Source organism: Chiloscyllium plagiosum, unplaced genomic scaffold, assembly GCF_037043375.1.
Source record: "Chiloscyllium plagiosum isolate Xiang-an unplaced genomic scaffold, Cpla_swu_hap1 HiC_scaffold_16, whole genome shotgun sequence".
Classification (NCBI taxonomy): domain Eukaryota; kingdom Metazoa; phylum Chordata; class Chondrichthyes; order Orectolobiformes; family Hemiscylliidae; genus Chiloscyllium; species Chiloscyllium plagiosum.
The window spans coordinates 91,211,081-91,227,118 of NW_028270154.1; the positions used below are offsets into that span (position 1 = coordinate 91,211,081).

Sequence of the window (16,038 nt, forward strand, 5' to 3'; positions counted from 1 at the left end):
AATTCACTCCCTACGGCATTGGTCTCTCTCTACAGCTTGTGGACTGCAGTCGTTCAAGAAGGCATCTCACCACTTCTTTCTCAAGGGAAACTAAGGAGGCAAGAAATGCTGACCTAGCTCGTGATGTTCATGTACCATGAATGAATTTTTAAAAAATCTTTTTAGGCTACTCCATTTATTTTTTTTTGCCCACTACAGTTAGAACATAGATAAGTACAGCACAGAACAGGCCCTTCAGCCCACGATGTGGCGACTATTATTCCTAAAATAAAATAACCTAACCTACGCACCCCTCAATTCACTGCTGTCGCTTAAATGTCACTAATGACTCTGCTTCAGCCACTACCGCTGACACTGCATTCCAGGCATTCACAACTCTGCGTAAACAACATACCTCTGACGTCTCCTCTCTACCTTCCCCTCATGCCAGTCAAACCTACCCTGGGGAAAAGTCTCTCGCAATTGACTGTATCCAAGCTTCTCATTACCTTGTATACCTCAGTCAGGTCACCTCTCTTCCTCCTCCTCCCCAGAGAGAGAAGTCCGAGCTTAGTCAACCTCTCTTTGTAAGGCAAGCCCTCCAGTTATGGCAGCATCCTGGTAAACCTTCTTTGCACCCTCTCCAAAGCCTCCATATCTTTCCTATAGTAAGTCGACCAGAACTGGACACAATATTCCAAGTGTGGTCTCACCAGGGACTTGTAGAACTACAGCAAAACCTCGTGGCTCTTAAACCCGATCCATCTGATAATGAAAGCTAAAATACCATATGCTTTCTTAACAACCCTATCCACTTGGGTGGCAACTTTCCACTTGATCTATGTACTTGAACACCAAGATCCCTCCGTTTCTCCACACTGCCAAGAACCCTGTCTTTAATCCTTTATTCAGTATTCATGTTTGGCCTTCCAAAATGCATTTACCCAGGTTGAACTCCATCTGCCATTTCTCAGCCCAGCTCTGCATCCTATCTATGTAGCGCTGCAGCCCTCAATGCTATCAGCGGCACCTCCAACCTTTGTGTCATCAGCAAATTTACTAACCCACCCCTCCACCTCCTTATCCAAGTCATTTATAAAAAGTACAAAGAGCAGAGGCCCAAGAACAGAGCCGTGAGACGCACCACTGACCTCCAGGCAGAATACTTTCCATCTACAACCACTCTCTGCATTCTGTCAGCCAGCCAATTCTGAATTCACACAGCCAAATCTCCCTGTATCCCATACCTCCTGACTTTATGAATGATCCTACCATGGGGCACCTTATCAAATGCCTTGCTGAAGTCCGTATACGCCACATCCACTGCTCAACCTTCGTTGATCTATCTTGTCACCTCAAAGAACTCAATAAGATTTGTAAGGCATGACCTGCCCCTCACAAAGCTATGCTGACTGCTTTTAATCACTCTATGCTTTTCTAAATAGTCATAAATCCTATTCCTCAGAATTCTTTCCAAAACCTTGCTGACCACCAACGTAAGACTGACTGGTCTGTAATTGCCAGGGGTTTCCCTATTCCCCTTCTTGAAAAAGAGGAACAATATTTGCCTCCCTCCAGTATGACTCGCGTGGAGAGTGAGGAAGCAAAGATCTTCACCAGTCTTCACCAGGCTTAGCAAAGATCTTCTCTAGGCTTAGCAACCTCCTTTCTTGCTTCCAGAGCAATCTGGTCTGGTCCTGGGGATTTTAATGTTTGCCAAAATTTCCAGCACATCAATGTCATCAATCTTGATCTGTTCAAGCCTGTTTCCCAGCTCCTCAAAGTTCTCATTCACAACAAGGTCCCTTTCCTTGGTGAAAACCGAAGCAAAAAACTCATTTAAGGCTCAGATTCCACACAAGTTCTCTATGCTATCCCTGACCGGCCCTACCTTCTCCTTGAATATGCTCTTATTCCTCATGTATGAGTAAAATGCCTTTGGGTCTCCCTAATTATTCTTGCAAAGCCTTTTTTGTGCCCCCTCATGACTCTCCTCAGTTATTTCTGAGCTCCTTTCTAGTAAGCCTGTAATCCTCGAATGCTGTGCTAGATCCTTCGTTCCTCCACCTTATGTAAGCTGCCTTCTTCCTTTTGACAAGAAGCTCCTCTGTTCTTGTCATCCAAGGCTCCTGAATCTTACTCCTCCTCGCCTGTCTCAGAGGAACAAATTTGTGCATCACTCGCACCAATTGCTCCTTCAACTTGCTCCTTGCAGTTCTTCAACTACAGCCTCCTTTACTGTGACATTGGCATTACTTTATAGAACATAGAACAATACAGCACAGAACAGGCCCTTCGGCCCACGATGTTGTGCCGAACTTCTAACCTAGATTAAGTACCCATCCATGTACCTATCCAAATGCCGCTTAAAGGTCGCCAATGATTCTGACTCTACCACTCCCACGGGCAGCGCATTCCATGCCCCCACCACTCTCTGGGTAAAGAACCCACCCCTGACATCTCCCCTATACCTTCCACCCTTCACCTTAAATTTATGTCCCCTTGTAACACTCTGTTGTACCCGGGGAAAAAGTTTCTGACTGTCTACTCTATCTATTCCTCTGATCATCTTATAAACCTCTAACAAGTCACCCCTCATCCTTCGCCGTTCCAACGAGAAAAGGCCTAGCACTCTCAACCTATCCTCGTATGACTTCCTCTCCATTCCAGGCAACATCCTGGTAAATCTTCTCTGCACCCTCTCCAAAGCTTCCACATCTTTCCTAAAGTGAGGCGACCAGAACTGCACACAGTACTCCAACTGTGGCCTAACCAAAGTCCTGTACAGCTGCAACATCACTTCACGACTCTTGAATTCAATCCCTCTGCTAATGAACGATAATACTCCATAGGCCTTCTTACAAACTCTATCCACCTGAGTGGCAACCTTCAAAGATCTATGTACATAGACCCCAAGATCCCTCTGTTCCTCCACCCATCTTAGAACCCTACCATTAACCCTGTATTTCGCATTCTTATTTGTTCTTCCAAAATGGACAACCTCACACTTGGCAGGGTTGAACTCCATCTGCCACTCCTCAGCCCAGCTCTGCATCATATCTAAGTCCCTCTGCAGCCGACAACAGCCCTCCTCACTGTCCACAACTCCACCTATCTTCGTATCATCTGCAAATTTACTGACCCACCCTTCGACTCCCTCATCTAAGTCATCAATAAAAATTACAAACAGCAGAGGACCCAGAACTGATCCCTGCGGAACTCCACTTGTAACTGGGCTCCAGGCTGAATATTTACCATCTACCACCACTCTCTGCCTTCGACCGGTTAGCCAGTTTTCTATCCAATTGGCCAAATTTCCCTCTATCCCATGCCTCCTGACTTTCCGCATAAGCCTACCATGGGGAACCTTATCAAATGCCTTACTAAAATCCATGTATACTACATCCACTGCTCTACCCTCATCCACATGCTTGGTCACCACCTCGAAGAATTCAATAAGACTTGTAAGGCAAGACCTACCCTTCACAAATCCGTGCTGGCTGTCCCTAATCAAGCAGTGTCTTTCCAGATACTCATAAATCCTATCCCTCAGTACCCTTTCCATTACTTTGCCTACCACAGAAGTAAGACTAACAGGCCTGTAATTCCCGGGGTTATCCCTATTCCCTTTTTTGAACAGGGGCACAACATTCGCTACTCTCCAGTCCCCTGGTACCACCCCCGTTGCCAGTGAAGACGAGAAGATCATTGCCAACGGTACTGCAATTTCCTCTCTCGCTTCCCACATAATCCTAGGATATATCCCGTCAGGCCCGGGGGACTTGTCTATCCTCAAGTTGTTCAAAATGTCCAACACATCTTCCTTCCTAACAGGTATCTCTTCTAGCTTACCAGTCCATTTCACACAATCTTCTACAATACGGTCCCTCTCGTTCATAAATACTGAAGTACTTGTTCAAGACCTCTCCTATCTCTTCCGACTCAATACACAGTCTCCCACTACTGTCCTTGATCGGACCTACCCTCGTTCTCGTCATTCTCAGGTTTCTCACATACGCATAAAAGGCCTTGGGGTTATCCTTGATCCTATCCGCCAACGATTTTTCATGCCCTCTCTTAGCTCTCCTAATCCCTTTCTTCAGGTCCCTTCTGGCTATCCTGTATCCCTCCACTGCTCTGTCTGAATCCTGTTTCCTCAACCTTATGTAAGCCTCCTTCTTCCTCTTTACCAGACATTCAACCTCTCTCGTCAACCAAGGCTCCCTCACACGACCATTTCTTTCCTGCCTGATAGGTACATACATATCATGGACACGTCGTATCTGCTCTTTGAAAAAGTTCCACATTTCCACCACATCCTTCCCTGACATCCTTCTCTGACTTTCTTTAATGAAGACAGATTTAAAATATAAATTTAACACCTTGGCTGTGCCTTTTGCATCTTCAAGGTGACCTCCTTTTGGTGCTTGATTAGCCCCATATTTTGTTTGATTATCCTTTTTTGTATACTGGTAAAAGACAACTTTGGGTTCTCACTTATCTAGTGCATTCCCTTTGTCCATCTTCTATCCTTTTTAGTTCTTTTCAAATTAGTTTTGTGATTTTTATGATTGCTTCTCTACAAGTCATTTGTCATAAAACCCTTATATATATTTAGTCATTCAGGAAGCTTTGACTTTGGATTATCTTCCTTTGCTCCTTTTAAAAATTTTCTTATTTTGTACCTGAACTATTTTCTATTTGAAGGACATCATGTGTCCATAATAAATTACAGACAAAGGGATGCTAAACTATAATCATTGGTTGTGGATGTGGGTGTGTGTATACAGTCAGTTCTTCTATAATGCGATGGTTGCATTCTTGTGTGGCCATGTATTATAGAAAAATCGCTCATTAGAAACAACGCTTAAAGTGTTGCCGATGTAATCACGTTACAGACAACAAACATTTTAAAAGTTCGTGCTTTAGAAACGCATCCCCAATTTGTCAGTTGTATTCCAGTGAATTTGGGTTGACATAATGCACGTTATAGCAGAACAACCTTTATTAAACATATGCATACACAGTGACACACTTTATGTATGCACATACATACAAAAGATAAGACATATTTAAATACCTTGTAGATGGACGAAATTCAAGAGGAAATATTGAATAAATGAGGCCCATTGCACTGAGTGTGTAAAATGCTGTTTACCCTGTCCACCTATAAATTCCTAGATCTCAAAATTACTGTTGGCATTCTGTTTAGAAAACTGAAGTGTTCTTACAAACTGAATTTAGTATTTACTTAAGGAAAATCAGTTGTGGTTAACAGTTCAGTACCTTTAAGTAGGTCTTTGACTAGGTGTTAATTATTAAATGTGGAAGATGATTGACTACTTGTTATTAGTTTGTAGCTGAAGGATATAACTCAGTTTTAACATCTTGGCACATATGACGCAACATTTAAAGGCAGTGGGCATCAACTAGTCCATCATTTATTTTAAAGTATATCTACTTACAATGCAAATAAATACATTTTCGTGTTTAAATAATAAGTAAATAATACTGTGTGTGTAGAGAAATGGATGTGTTTGTCATTTTAACAGATGAACCCAAATCAGATCAAACTCTGTTCAAAGATCTGTGATATGATTAATTTAAAACAATAATGTTAATAGTAGAGTTAATGCAATCAATCATTTCTGAACTTTTCTACAGGACAGTAGCAATGGAGAAGTGGATCGGAATAAGTATTGTCCTCTATGTAATATGACTTTTACATCGCCAGTTGTTGCCCAATCCCATTACCAGGGAAAAAACCATGCAAAAACTCTGAAACTGAAACAGAAGCAAGATGAAATAACCCCAGCATCCTCTGGTAAGTGATCTTGAGTGTATTGTCAAGGCTGGAGTACATGATCTGTTCAGTTGCATTGAAAATTGCGACAAGAAGTTTGCCATATTGTGGTGGGGAATGGTAAGGAAGTATGTAAATTGCTTGATGTTCTATTTGATCATATTCCTGCAAACCTGAAAATGAAATTGTTGCATTCCTCCAAATGTTTAACTGTATTCCACCCCAATGTTCTCAAAGGAAGTTACTTTTCATTTTTTATGTCACTGTAAATTGGTTGTTCAACATTTTCATAGTCACGGCCACATTTCAGTTTTTTCTGACTTGGGATAGTCTATAAGCAAGTTTCATAAAGAAAATTTTGGGAAATCATGTCTCTCAAATTTAAGTATTTTTGCAGAAGTGTTCAAGAAGAAGTATGAAGGCAAAGCAGTAGACGTTGCCAACATGGTCTGTAGGAAGGCCTTCGACAAGTTTCTGCATGGTAGACTGGTTATTAAGATTAGATCACATGGGATCCAGGGCGAGCTAGTCAACTGGATACAAAATTGGCCTGACTGTAGGAGACAGAAGATGCTGGTGAAAGTTTGTTCAGACTGGAGGCCTGTGACTAGTGATGTCCCAAAAGGATCAATGCTGTGTTCATCATTTATATAGAAAGTATTTGGATGAGAATTTAGGAGGGATGGTTAGTAAGTTTGTGGATGACACCAAATTTGTTGGTACAGTGGACAGTGAAGGAGGTTATCTCAGAATACAACAGGATCTTGATCAACTGGGCTAGTGGGCTAAGTAATGGCAGATAGAGTTGAATTCAGATAAATGTGAGGTGTTCTATTTTAGTAAGGTAAATCCAGGCAGGACTTACACAATCAACTGTAGAGCCCTGGGAGTGTTATGGAACGGAGAAACCTAGCAGTGCAGGTACAGAGTTTCTTGAAAGTGGTGTCAAAAGTAGACAGTGATGGTGTTTGGTGTGCTTGCCTTCGTTGGTCAGAGCATATGGTACAGGAGTTGGGGCATCATGTTACAGCTATACAAGGCATGGGTAAGGCCACATTTGGAATACGTACAATTCTGGTCACCCTGCAATAGGAAGGATGGTATTAAACTGGAATGGGTGAAAAAAAAAAGTTTACAAGGATGTTACTGAGACTGAGAGGTTTTGAGTTATAAGGAGAGACTAGATAGAGTCATAGAGATGTACAGAACAGAATCAGACACTTCAGTCCAACTCGTTCATGCCGACTAGATATCCCAACCCAATCTAGTCCCACCTGCCAGCACCTGGCCCATATCACTCCAAACCCTTCCTATCCATATACCCACCCAGATCCCTTTTAAATGTTGCAATTGTACTAGTCTCCACAACTTCCTCTGGTAGCCCATACACGCACTACCCTCTGCGTGAAAAAGTTGCCCCTTAGGTCTCTTTTGTATCTTTCTCTTCTCACCCTAAACCTATGTCCTCTAGATCTGGACTCCTCCACCCCAGGGAAAAGACTTTGCCTATTTATCCTATCCATGCCCGTCATGATTTTATAAACCTCTATAAGGTCATGCCTCTACCTCCGACTCTCCAAGGAAAACAGCCCCAGCTGAACCAACCTCTCCCTATAGCTCAAATCCTCCAACCCTGGCAACATCCTTGTAAATCTTTTCTGAACCCTTTCAAGTTTCACAACATCTTTCCGATAGGAAGGAGACTGAAATTACATGCAATATTCCAAAAGTGGCCTAACCAATGTCCTGTACAGCCGCAACATGACCTCCCAACTCGTGTACTCAATACTCTGACCAATAAAGGAAAGCATACCAAACACCACCTTCTCTATTCTATCTACCTGCAACTCTACTTTCAAGGAGCTATTAACCTGCATTCCAAGGTGTCTTTGTTCAGCAACACTCCCTAGGACCTTACCATTAAGTGTACAAGTCCTGCTAAGATTTACTTTCCAAAAATGCAGCACCTCGCATTTATCTAAATTAAATTCCATCTGCCACTCCTCAGCCCATTGGCCCATCTGGTCAAGATCCTGTTGTAATCTGAGGTAACCATCTTCGCTGTCCTCTACTCCTCCAATTTTGGTGTCATCTGAAAACTTATTAACTATACCTCTTACGCTCACATCCAAATAATTTATATAAATGACGAAAAGTAGTGGACCCCCAGCACCGATCCTTGTAGCACTCCACTGGTCACAGGCCTCCAATCTGAAACCAACCCTCCACCACCACCCTCTGGCTTCTACCTTTGAGCCAGTTCTGCATTCAGATGACTAGTTTTCCCTATATTCCATGAGATCTAACCCTGCTAACCAATCTTCCATGGGGAAGGCTGAGACTTTTTTCCCTGGAGCGTAGGAGGCTGAGAGAGTAACCTTATAGTGGTTGGTAAAATCATGAAAGACATAGATAAGGTGAATTGCCAAGGTTTTTTCCCCTTGGGTAGGGGAGTTCAAAACTAGTGGGCAATGGTTTAAGGTGTGAAGGGAAAGATGTAAAAGAGACTCGAGGAGCAACTCTTTCAACCGGGGTGGTGAGTTTATGGAACAATTTGCTAAAGGAAGTGGTAGAGGTGGGCACAACATTTAAAAGACCTCTGGACAGATACATGGAAAGAAGTAAATATAAAGGTATATGGGCCAAACACAGGCAAATGGGACCAATTCTGTTTTAGTACCTGGTCAGCATGGACAAGTAGGACAAAAGGACCAATTCCCACGCTGTATGACTATAATATTTGCCACCACAGTAAAGATGAATTTTATGGAAAAAAAAGCAATAAAATAATATTTAAACAAGTAATTATTAAAAATAATAGTGAAATGATTGAATGGATGTATTTAAGGTTAGGTAAATGAGTGAATCAGGTGTTAGGTTGTTATGTAAATGTAAATGGTTGCAGTTGGGTGGGTGTGAGAGTTAGTGACTGGATGTTAGGTAGGTGAAGGATTGGTGTAGAACCTCTACAGTGTGGTAACAGGCCCTTTGGCCAACATGTTCACACTGACCCTCCGAAGAGCAACCCACCCAGACCCGTTCCCCTACCCTATTATCTTATATTTACCCCTGACTAATGCACCCTGAACACTATACATCCCTGAACACTATGGGCAATTTAGCACACCTAATTCACCTAACCTGTACATGTTTGGATTGTGGGAGGAAACCAGAGCACCCAGAGAAAACCCGCACAGACATGGATAGAATGTGCAAACTCCACACAGACAAGTTGCCCAAGGCTGGAATCGAACCTGGATTCCTGGCGCTGTGAGGCAGCAGTGCTAACCACTGAGCTGTGCTGCCCTGTGGTGGGAGATTTGGAGAAAACACACAAAATTGGATTTAGACAGAAAAGACAGCGAGAAACCATACATATTGAGAACCAAGAGAAAGTGGTTTGAGATGATTAGGAATGGTTTTTGGATCTGGGATACATTGCTTAAGAGTTTGGTGAAGGGAGGTTCAATCATGAATTTCAGAAGGCAATTGCAAAGCACCTGAAGGGATTAACAGGATGGAAGAGTAGGGATGGGTGAATTGCTCTTTCAGAAAGCTTGCACAGTCATGACAAGCTAAGTCGTCACTTTCTGTGCTGTAACCGTTCTATCTAATGAATTAAAAATAGTACAGATAATCAGTAATATGGAGACATCTATTCAGTACAGAGTTCCAAGAACAGATACAAGTTCTGTTGTGGACTTTGTTGTTGTAGAAAACATTATCCAGGTCAAAATTGCTAAAGTTAGCAAGTACTGCCAATTAGTTTAGTACAGTTGAGCAAAATTTAACTTAAGTATTAGAGTATTGTTAGGAATACAGTATTCATGCCTTTGGCCAAACAATTTGAAGATGTTCCAAAGCAAATATAGAAATGAGATACTGGATCCAACTGGTCTTTAGACAAATAATGGTAGCAGCTGAGACTGAAAGTCAGTCGGATCAAATGGCTAAACTATAATGACCAAGTTTCAAATTAAGTTATTGATTGAACTGTTGGCTTTTTGAGAACATAATTTTTGTGCCATACCGCAAAATTATTGTTTGGAGCAGCAAAGATATTCAAACTGCTTTTATACTGCAGTAAAAGGCGAAATTCTGGAGAAACTCAACAGGTCCGGTAGTAGACCTTCAGAAAAAGCGTCACTGGACTGAAACGTTGACTCTGCTTTTTCTCAACAGATGCTGACAGACCTGCTGAGTTTCTCCAGCAATTTGTTTTTATTTTTGATTTCCAGCATCCACAGTTCTGTTTTTTTTGTTTTTATACTGCCATCGTTTTGGATTCAGATTCTTGGTGACCAGAATCTGTAAAGTGACACCCTGAGCTATGTTGACATCCTTAACAGATCAAGAGTCACAGACCTTTCTTTCCCCCCCCCCCCCCCCTCAAAAAAAAAACATTAACCAGACTACAAACCTGGTTATCAGCAATTTAGCTGACTTTAAAAATTCGGAGTTAGGTTATCAAAACAAGTGCCTTGTAGCCCAATCTAAAATAGCATCATTGTGAGAACATCATTTAAGACTTAAAGTACAAAATAAGCAAAAGATTTTATCTCAAATGTCATAGATTCATACAGCATAGAAAAAGCCCAATGAGTCTGCAACAGCATAACTATCCCTAAAAGTGTGTTAATCCCAATTTCCTGCACTTGTCCTTGAATATTATGAAATTTGAAGTGCTTGTTCAAAATAGTTTTTAAAGGTTGTAAGATTTCAGACCTCCAGTACTTTCCCAGGCCGTGAATTCTAGATTCCACCACCTGCTCAGTGAAAGAGTTTTTTCCAAATCCTCTCTGAATCTCTGCCCTTTACCTAAAACTGTGTCCCCTCGAGATTGACCCCACAACCAAGAGAAACAGCTGCTCCTGACTCACCCTCATTATCTTATACATGTCAATTCATGTCCCCCCACCCCTCCAATCTTCTCTGCACTAAAGAAACAATCCAAGCCTATCCAGTCTCCCCTCATACCTCAATTTATCCATCTCTGATAATATCCTGGTGAACCTTATCCATACCCACTTCAGTGTTATCACATCCTTCCTGTAGTGTGGCAATGAGAACTGTACACTCCAGTTGTGGCCTCACCAATGCTCTGTACAGCTCCAATATTGCCTCCTTGCTGTAATACGCTATGCCAAGACTGATGAAAGCAAGTGTCCCATATGCTACCTTAACTATCCTATTCACATGTTCTGCTGACTTCAGGGATCTGTGAATAATTACCCCAAGATCCCTCTGTTCCTCTAAGATACTCAGTCCCTTGCCATTCATTAAATACTCCCTGAATTTCATGTGCATTAACCTTCTCAATCTGTTTCCCATGTGCTATCTTATCAAAAGCTTTGCTAAAATCCATATAAATTACTTCAACTTAACTTCCCTCACACATTTGATCACATCTTCAAAACATTCTAACAGATTTGTTAGGCATGACCTCCCTCTGACAAAGCAATGGTGAATTATCTCTAATTAACCTAAGCCTTTCCTAGTGAGTAGTGATTTGGCCCTTCAGAATTTTCTCCAATAGTTTCTCTACTGCTGAAGAAGGGAAAAGGTTGAGATTCTGAAGGGAGATTACAGAAAGTTAGGCAGAAATTTAAAAAGGAGATCCTCGAGAGTTGTAATATCTGGATTACTCCTAGTGCTACGAGCTAGTAAGGGCCAGAATAAGAGGATAGAGGAGATGAATACATGGCTGAGGAGCTGGTGAATGGGAGAAGGATTCACATTTTTGGATCATTGGAATCTCTTTTGGGGTAGAAGTGACCTGTATATGGACGGATTGCACGTAAATTGGAAGGGGACTAAGATACTGGCAGGGAGATTTGCTAGTGCTGCTCGGGAGGAATTAAACTAGTAAAGTGGCGGGGTGGGACCCAGGGAGATAGTGAGGAAAGAGATCAATCGGAGACTGGTATAGTTGAGAACAGAAGTTAGACAGGGCAGGCAGGAACAAGGTAGGACTGATAAATTAAACTGCATTTACTACAATGCAAGGGGCCTAACCGGGAAAGCAGAGCATGGTAGCTCAGTGTTTAGCACTGCTACCTCACAGCACCAAGGTCCCAGGTTCGATTCCAGCCTCAGGTGACTGTCTGTGTGGAGTTTGCACATTCTCCCTGTGTCTGCGTGAGTTTTCTCCGGGTGCTCCAGTTTCCTCCCATAGTCCAAAGATATACGAGTCAGGTGAATTGACCATGCTAAATTGCCGATAGTGTTAGGTGCATTAATCAGAGGGAAATGGGTCTGGTTGAGTTAATCTTCAGTGGGTTGGTGTGGACTGGTTGGGTCGAAGGGCCTGATCTCACACTGTAGGGAATCTAATCTTAAAAAATAAACTCAGGGCATGGTTAGGAACATGGGACTGGGATATCATAGCAGTTACAGAAACATGTCTCAGGGATGGGCAGGACTGGCAGCTTAATGTTCCAGGATACAAATACTATAGGAAGGATAGAAAAGGAGGCAAGAGAGGAGGGGGAGTGGCATTTTTGATAAAGGATAGCATTACAGCTGTGCTGAGGAAGGATATTCTTGGAAATACATCCAGGGAAGTTATTTGGGTGGAACTGAGAAAAAAGAAAGAGATGATCACCTGATTGGGATTGTATTATAGACCCCCCAATAGTCAGAGGGAAATTGAGAAACAAATTTGGAAGGAGATCCCAGCTATCTGTAAGAATAACAGGGTGGTTATGGGGGGGGATTTTAACTTTCCAAACAGATTGGGACTGCCATAGTGTTAAGGGTTTAGATGGAGAGGAATTTGTTAAATATGTACAAGAAAATATTTTGATTCAGTATGTGGATGTACCTACTAAAAAAGGTGCAAACCCTGGCCTACTCTTGGGAAATAAGGCAGGGCAGGTGACTGAGGTGTCAGTGGGGGAGCACTTTGGGGCCAGCAACCATAATTCTGTTAGTTTTAAAATAGTGATGGAAAAGGATAGACCAGATCTAAAAGTTGAAGTTCTAAATTGGGGAAAGGCCAATTTTGACGGTGTTAGGCAAGAACTTTCAAAAGCTGATTGGAGGCAGATGTTTGTGGTAAAGGGACGGCTGGAAAATGGGAAGCCTTCAGAAATAACGAGAATCCAGAGAAAGTATATTTCTGTTAGAGTGAAAGGAAAGGCTGGTACGTATAGGGAATGCTGGATGACTAAAGAAATTGAGGGTTTGGTTAAGAAAAAGAAGGAAGCATATGTAAGGTATAGACAGGATAGATCGAGTGAATTCTTAGAGTATAAAGGAAGTAGGAGTATACTTGAGAGAAATCAGGAGGGTAAAAAGGAGACATGAGATAGCTTTGGCAAATAGAATTAAGGAGAATCCAAAGGGTTTTTACAAATACATTAAGGACAAAAGGGTAACTAGGGAGAGAATAGGGCCCCTCAAAGATCACAAGGCGGCCTTTGTGTGGAGCCGCTGAAAATAGGGGAGATACTAAATGAGTATTTTGCATCAGTATTTATTGTGGAAAAGGAAATGGAAGATATAGAATGAAGGGAAATTTAGCAGATGGTGACATCTTAAAAAATGTCCATATTACAGAGGAGCAAGTGCTGGATGTCTTGAAACGCATAAGAGCGGATAAATCCCCAGGACCTGATCAGGTGCACCTAGAACTCTGTGGGAAGCTAAAGAAGTGATTGCTGGGCTTCTTGCTGAGATATTTGCATCATTGATAGTCACAGGTGAGGTGCTGGAAGACTGGAGGTTGGCTAACATGGCACCACTGTTTAAGAAGGGTAGTAAGGACAAGCTAGGGGACTATAGGCCAGTGAGCCTGATGGTAGTGGGCAAATTGTTGGAGGGAATCCTGAGGGACAGGGGATGTACATGTATTTGGAAAGGCATGGACTGATTAGGGACAGTCAACATGGCTTTGTGCGTGGGAAATCCTGAGTCTCAAATTTGATTGAGTTTTTTGAAGAAGTAACAAAGAAGATTGATGAGGGCAGAGCGGTAGATATGATCTATATGGACTTCAGGAAGGCGTTCGACAAGGTTCCCCATGGGAGACTGGTTAGCATGGTTAGACCTCACTGAATACAGGAAGAGCTAGCCATTTGGATACAGAACTGCCTTGAAGGTAGAAGACAGAGGGTAGTGGTGGGCGGTTGTTTTTCAGACTGGAGGCCTGTGAACAGTGGAGTGCCACAAGGATCGGTGCTGAGTCCACTACTTGGATCTTTTAAATGATTTGGATGTGAGCATAAGAGGTATAGTTAGTAAGTTTGCAGAAGACACCAAAATTGGAGGTGAAGTGGACAGCGAAGAGGGTTACCTCAGATTATAGCAGGATCTTGACCAGTTGGGCCCATGGGCTGAGAAGTGGCAGGTGGAGTTTAATTCAGATAAATGTGAGATGCTTCATTTTCGGAAAGCAAATCTTAGCAGGACTTATACACTTAATGGTAAGGTCCTTGGGAGTGTTGCTGAACAAAGAGACCTTGGAATGCAGGTTCATAGCTCCTTGAAAGTGGAGTCGCAGATCGATAGGATAGTGAGGAAGGCGTTTGATATGCTTTCCTTTATTGGTCAGAGTATTGAGTACACAGGTTGGGAGGTCATGTTGCAGCTGTACAGGACATTGGTTGGACCAGTATTGGAATATTGCATGCAGTTCTGGTCTCTTTCCTACCAGAAGGATGTTGTGAAACTTGAAAAGGTTCAGAAAAGATTTACAAAGCTGTTGCCAGGGTTGGAGGATTTGAGCTACAGAGAGAGGCTGAACAGGCTGGGGCTATTTTCCCTGGAGCGTCAGGGGCTGAGAGGTGACCTTTATAGAGGGTTATAAAATCATGAGGGGCATGGATAGGATAAATAGACAAAGTCTTTTCCCTGGGGTGGGGGAGTCCAGAAGTAGAGGGCATAGGTTTAGGGTGACGAGGGAAAGATGTAAGAGAGACTTAAAGGGCAACATTTCCACGCAGAGGGTCGTATGTGTCTGGAATGAGCTGCCAGAGGAAGTGGTGGAGGCTGGTACAAATGTAACATTTAAGAGGCATTTGGATAGGTATTTGAATACGAAGGGTTTGGAGGGATATCGGCTGGGTGCTGGCAGGTGGGACTAATTTGGTTTGGATTATCTGGCCGGCATGGACGGGTTGGATTGAAGGGCCTGTTTCCATGCTGTATAACTCTATGACTCTATGATTAAGTGATACTCACTGGTCTGTAATTTCCTGCTTCATCTCTACCACCCTTCTTAAAAAGTGGAACCACATTCGCCATCCTCCAGTCCTCTGGCACTTTCCCCAAGTCTAGAGAGGAATTAAAAATTTATGCCAAAGTCCCTGCAATTTTCTGCATCCCCTCCCATAGCAGCATGGGATGCAATTCATCCAGGCCAGGGGATATATCTGTTTTAAAGCCCATTAGAGACTCCAACACCTCCCCATTTCTTGTCAAACTGTGCAAGTTCCTCACAGTCCCTTTTCCTGTATTCCATACCTACATGCTCCTTTTCCAAAATGAAGACCAAAGAGTATTCATTCAATACCCTTCCAATTTCCTGCAGCTTCGCAAACAGGTTGTACTCTTGGTCCCTAATTGGCCCTACTTTGTCCCTGATTAACCTCTTTCCTTTAATGTATTTATAAAATATCTTGGGGTTCTCCCTAATCTTGTTCACAAATCCTTTCCCTTGCCCAATTTTTGCTCTTCCGATTGTTAGGTTTTTTCCGGTACTTCCTGTATTCCTGTAAGGCCGCAGCTGAATTGCTCCCTGTAGATTTGCTAAAAGCTGTTTGCACTCATGTAAGAGTGTTTTAAAGACGTGTCGGAAATGGCAGCTTTGTTAGTTACCCCAGTATCTACTCTCAGAAGTGACTCATTGTTTTTGTTCTCAGTAGTTGAGAAAGAAATGTTTGCCAGGATACCAGGAGAAGCATCCTATTTTTCAAATATTGTCAGTTACTAGCTCGTATCCAGTTGAATTGCAGGAACAAATTGCTTTATTACATGTTAAGGACATCATGTCTTGACAACACAGCACTTTCTCAGTATTGCACTGGAGTATCAGATTCTAGTCTTGGAATAGGGTTTGAATTTAGTTTTTACCCTCTAACATATCAATGCTGAAAATGTGAAGTATAATGTGCAGTTTTTGTCCCCTTTGGAACATATCGCCAAAGAGGGTGTGCCATAAATGTTCATCAGACTTTTTCCCAGGATAGTGGGACTGTTCTATGAAGAGTGGTTGGAGAAATTGGACCCATATTCTCTAGAGTTTTGAAGAGTGA

At 42.4% G+C, this 16,038-nt stretch overlaps 1 protein-coding gene across 2 annotated transcripts in view; it reads left to right on the plus strand.

Annotated features, from left to right (window-relative positions):
- Positions 1 to 16,038, plus strand: part of LOC122556822 (zinc finger matrin-type protein 4-like) — a 61,612-nt gene that overhangs the window by 22,031 nt on the left and 23,543 nt on the right. For both annotated transcript variants that reach the window (XM_043704028.2, XM_043704030.2), the window contains exon 5: positions 5,644 to 5,803. In XM_043704028.2, the coding sequence (XP_043559963.1) occupies positions 5,644 to 5,803 (160 nt within the window). The remainder of the gene's footprint in view (positions 1 to 5,643; positions 5,804 to 16,038) is intronic.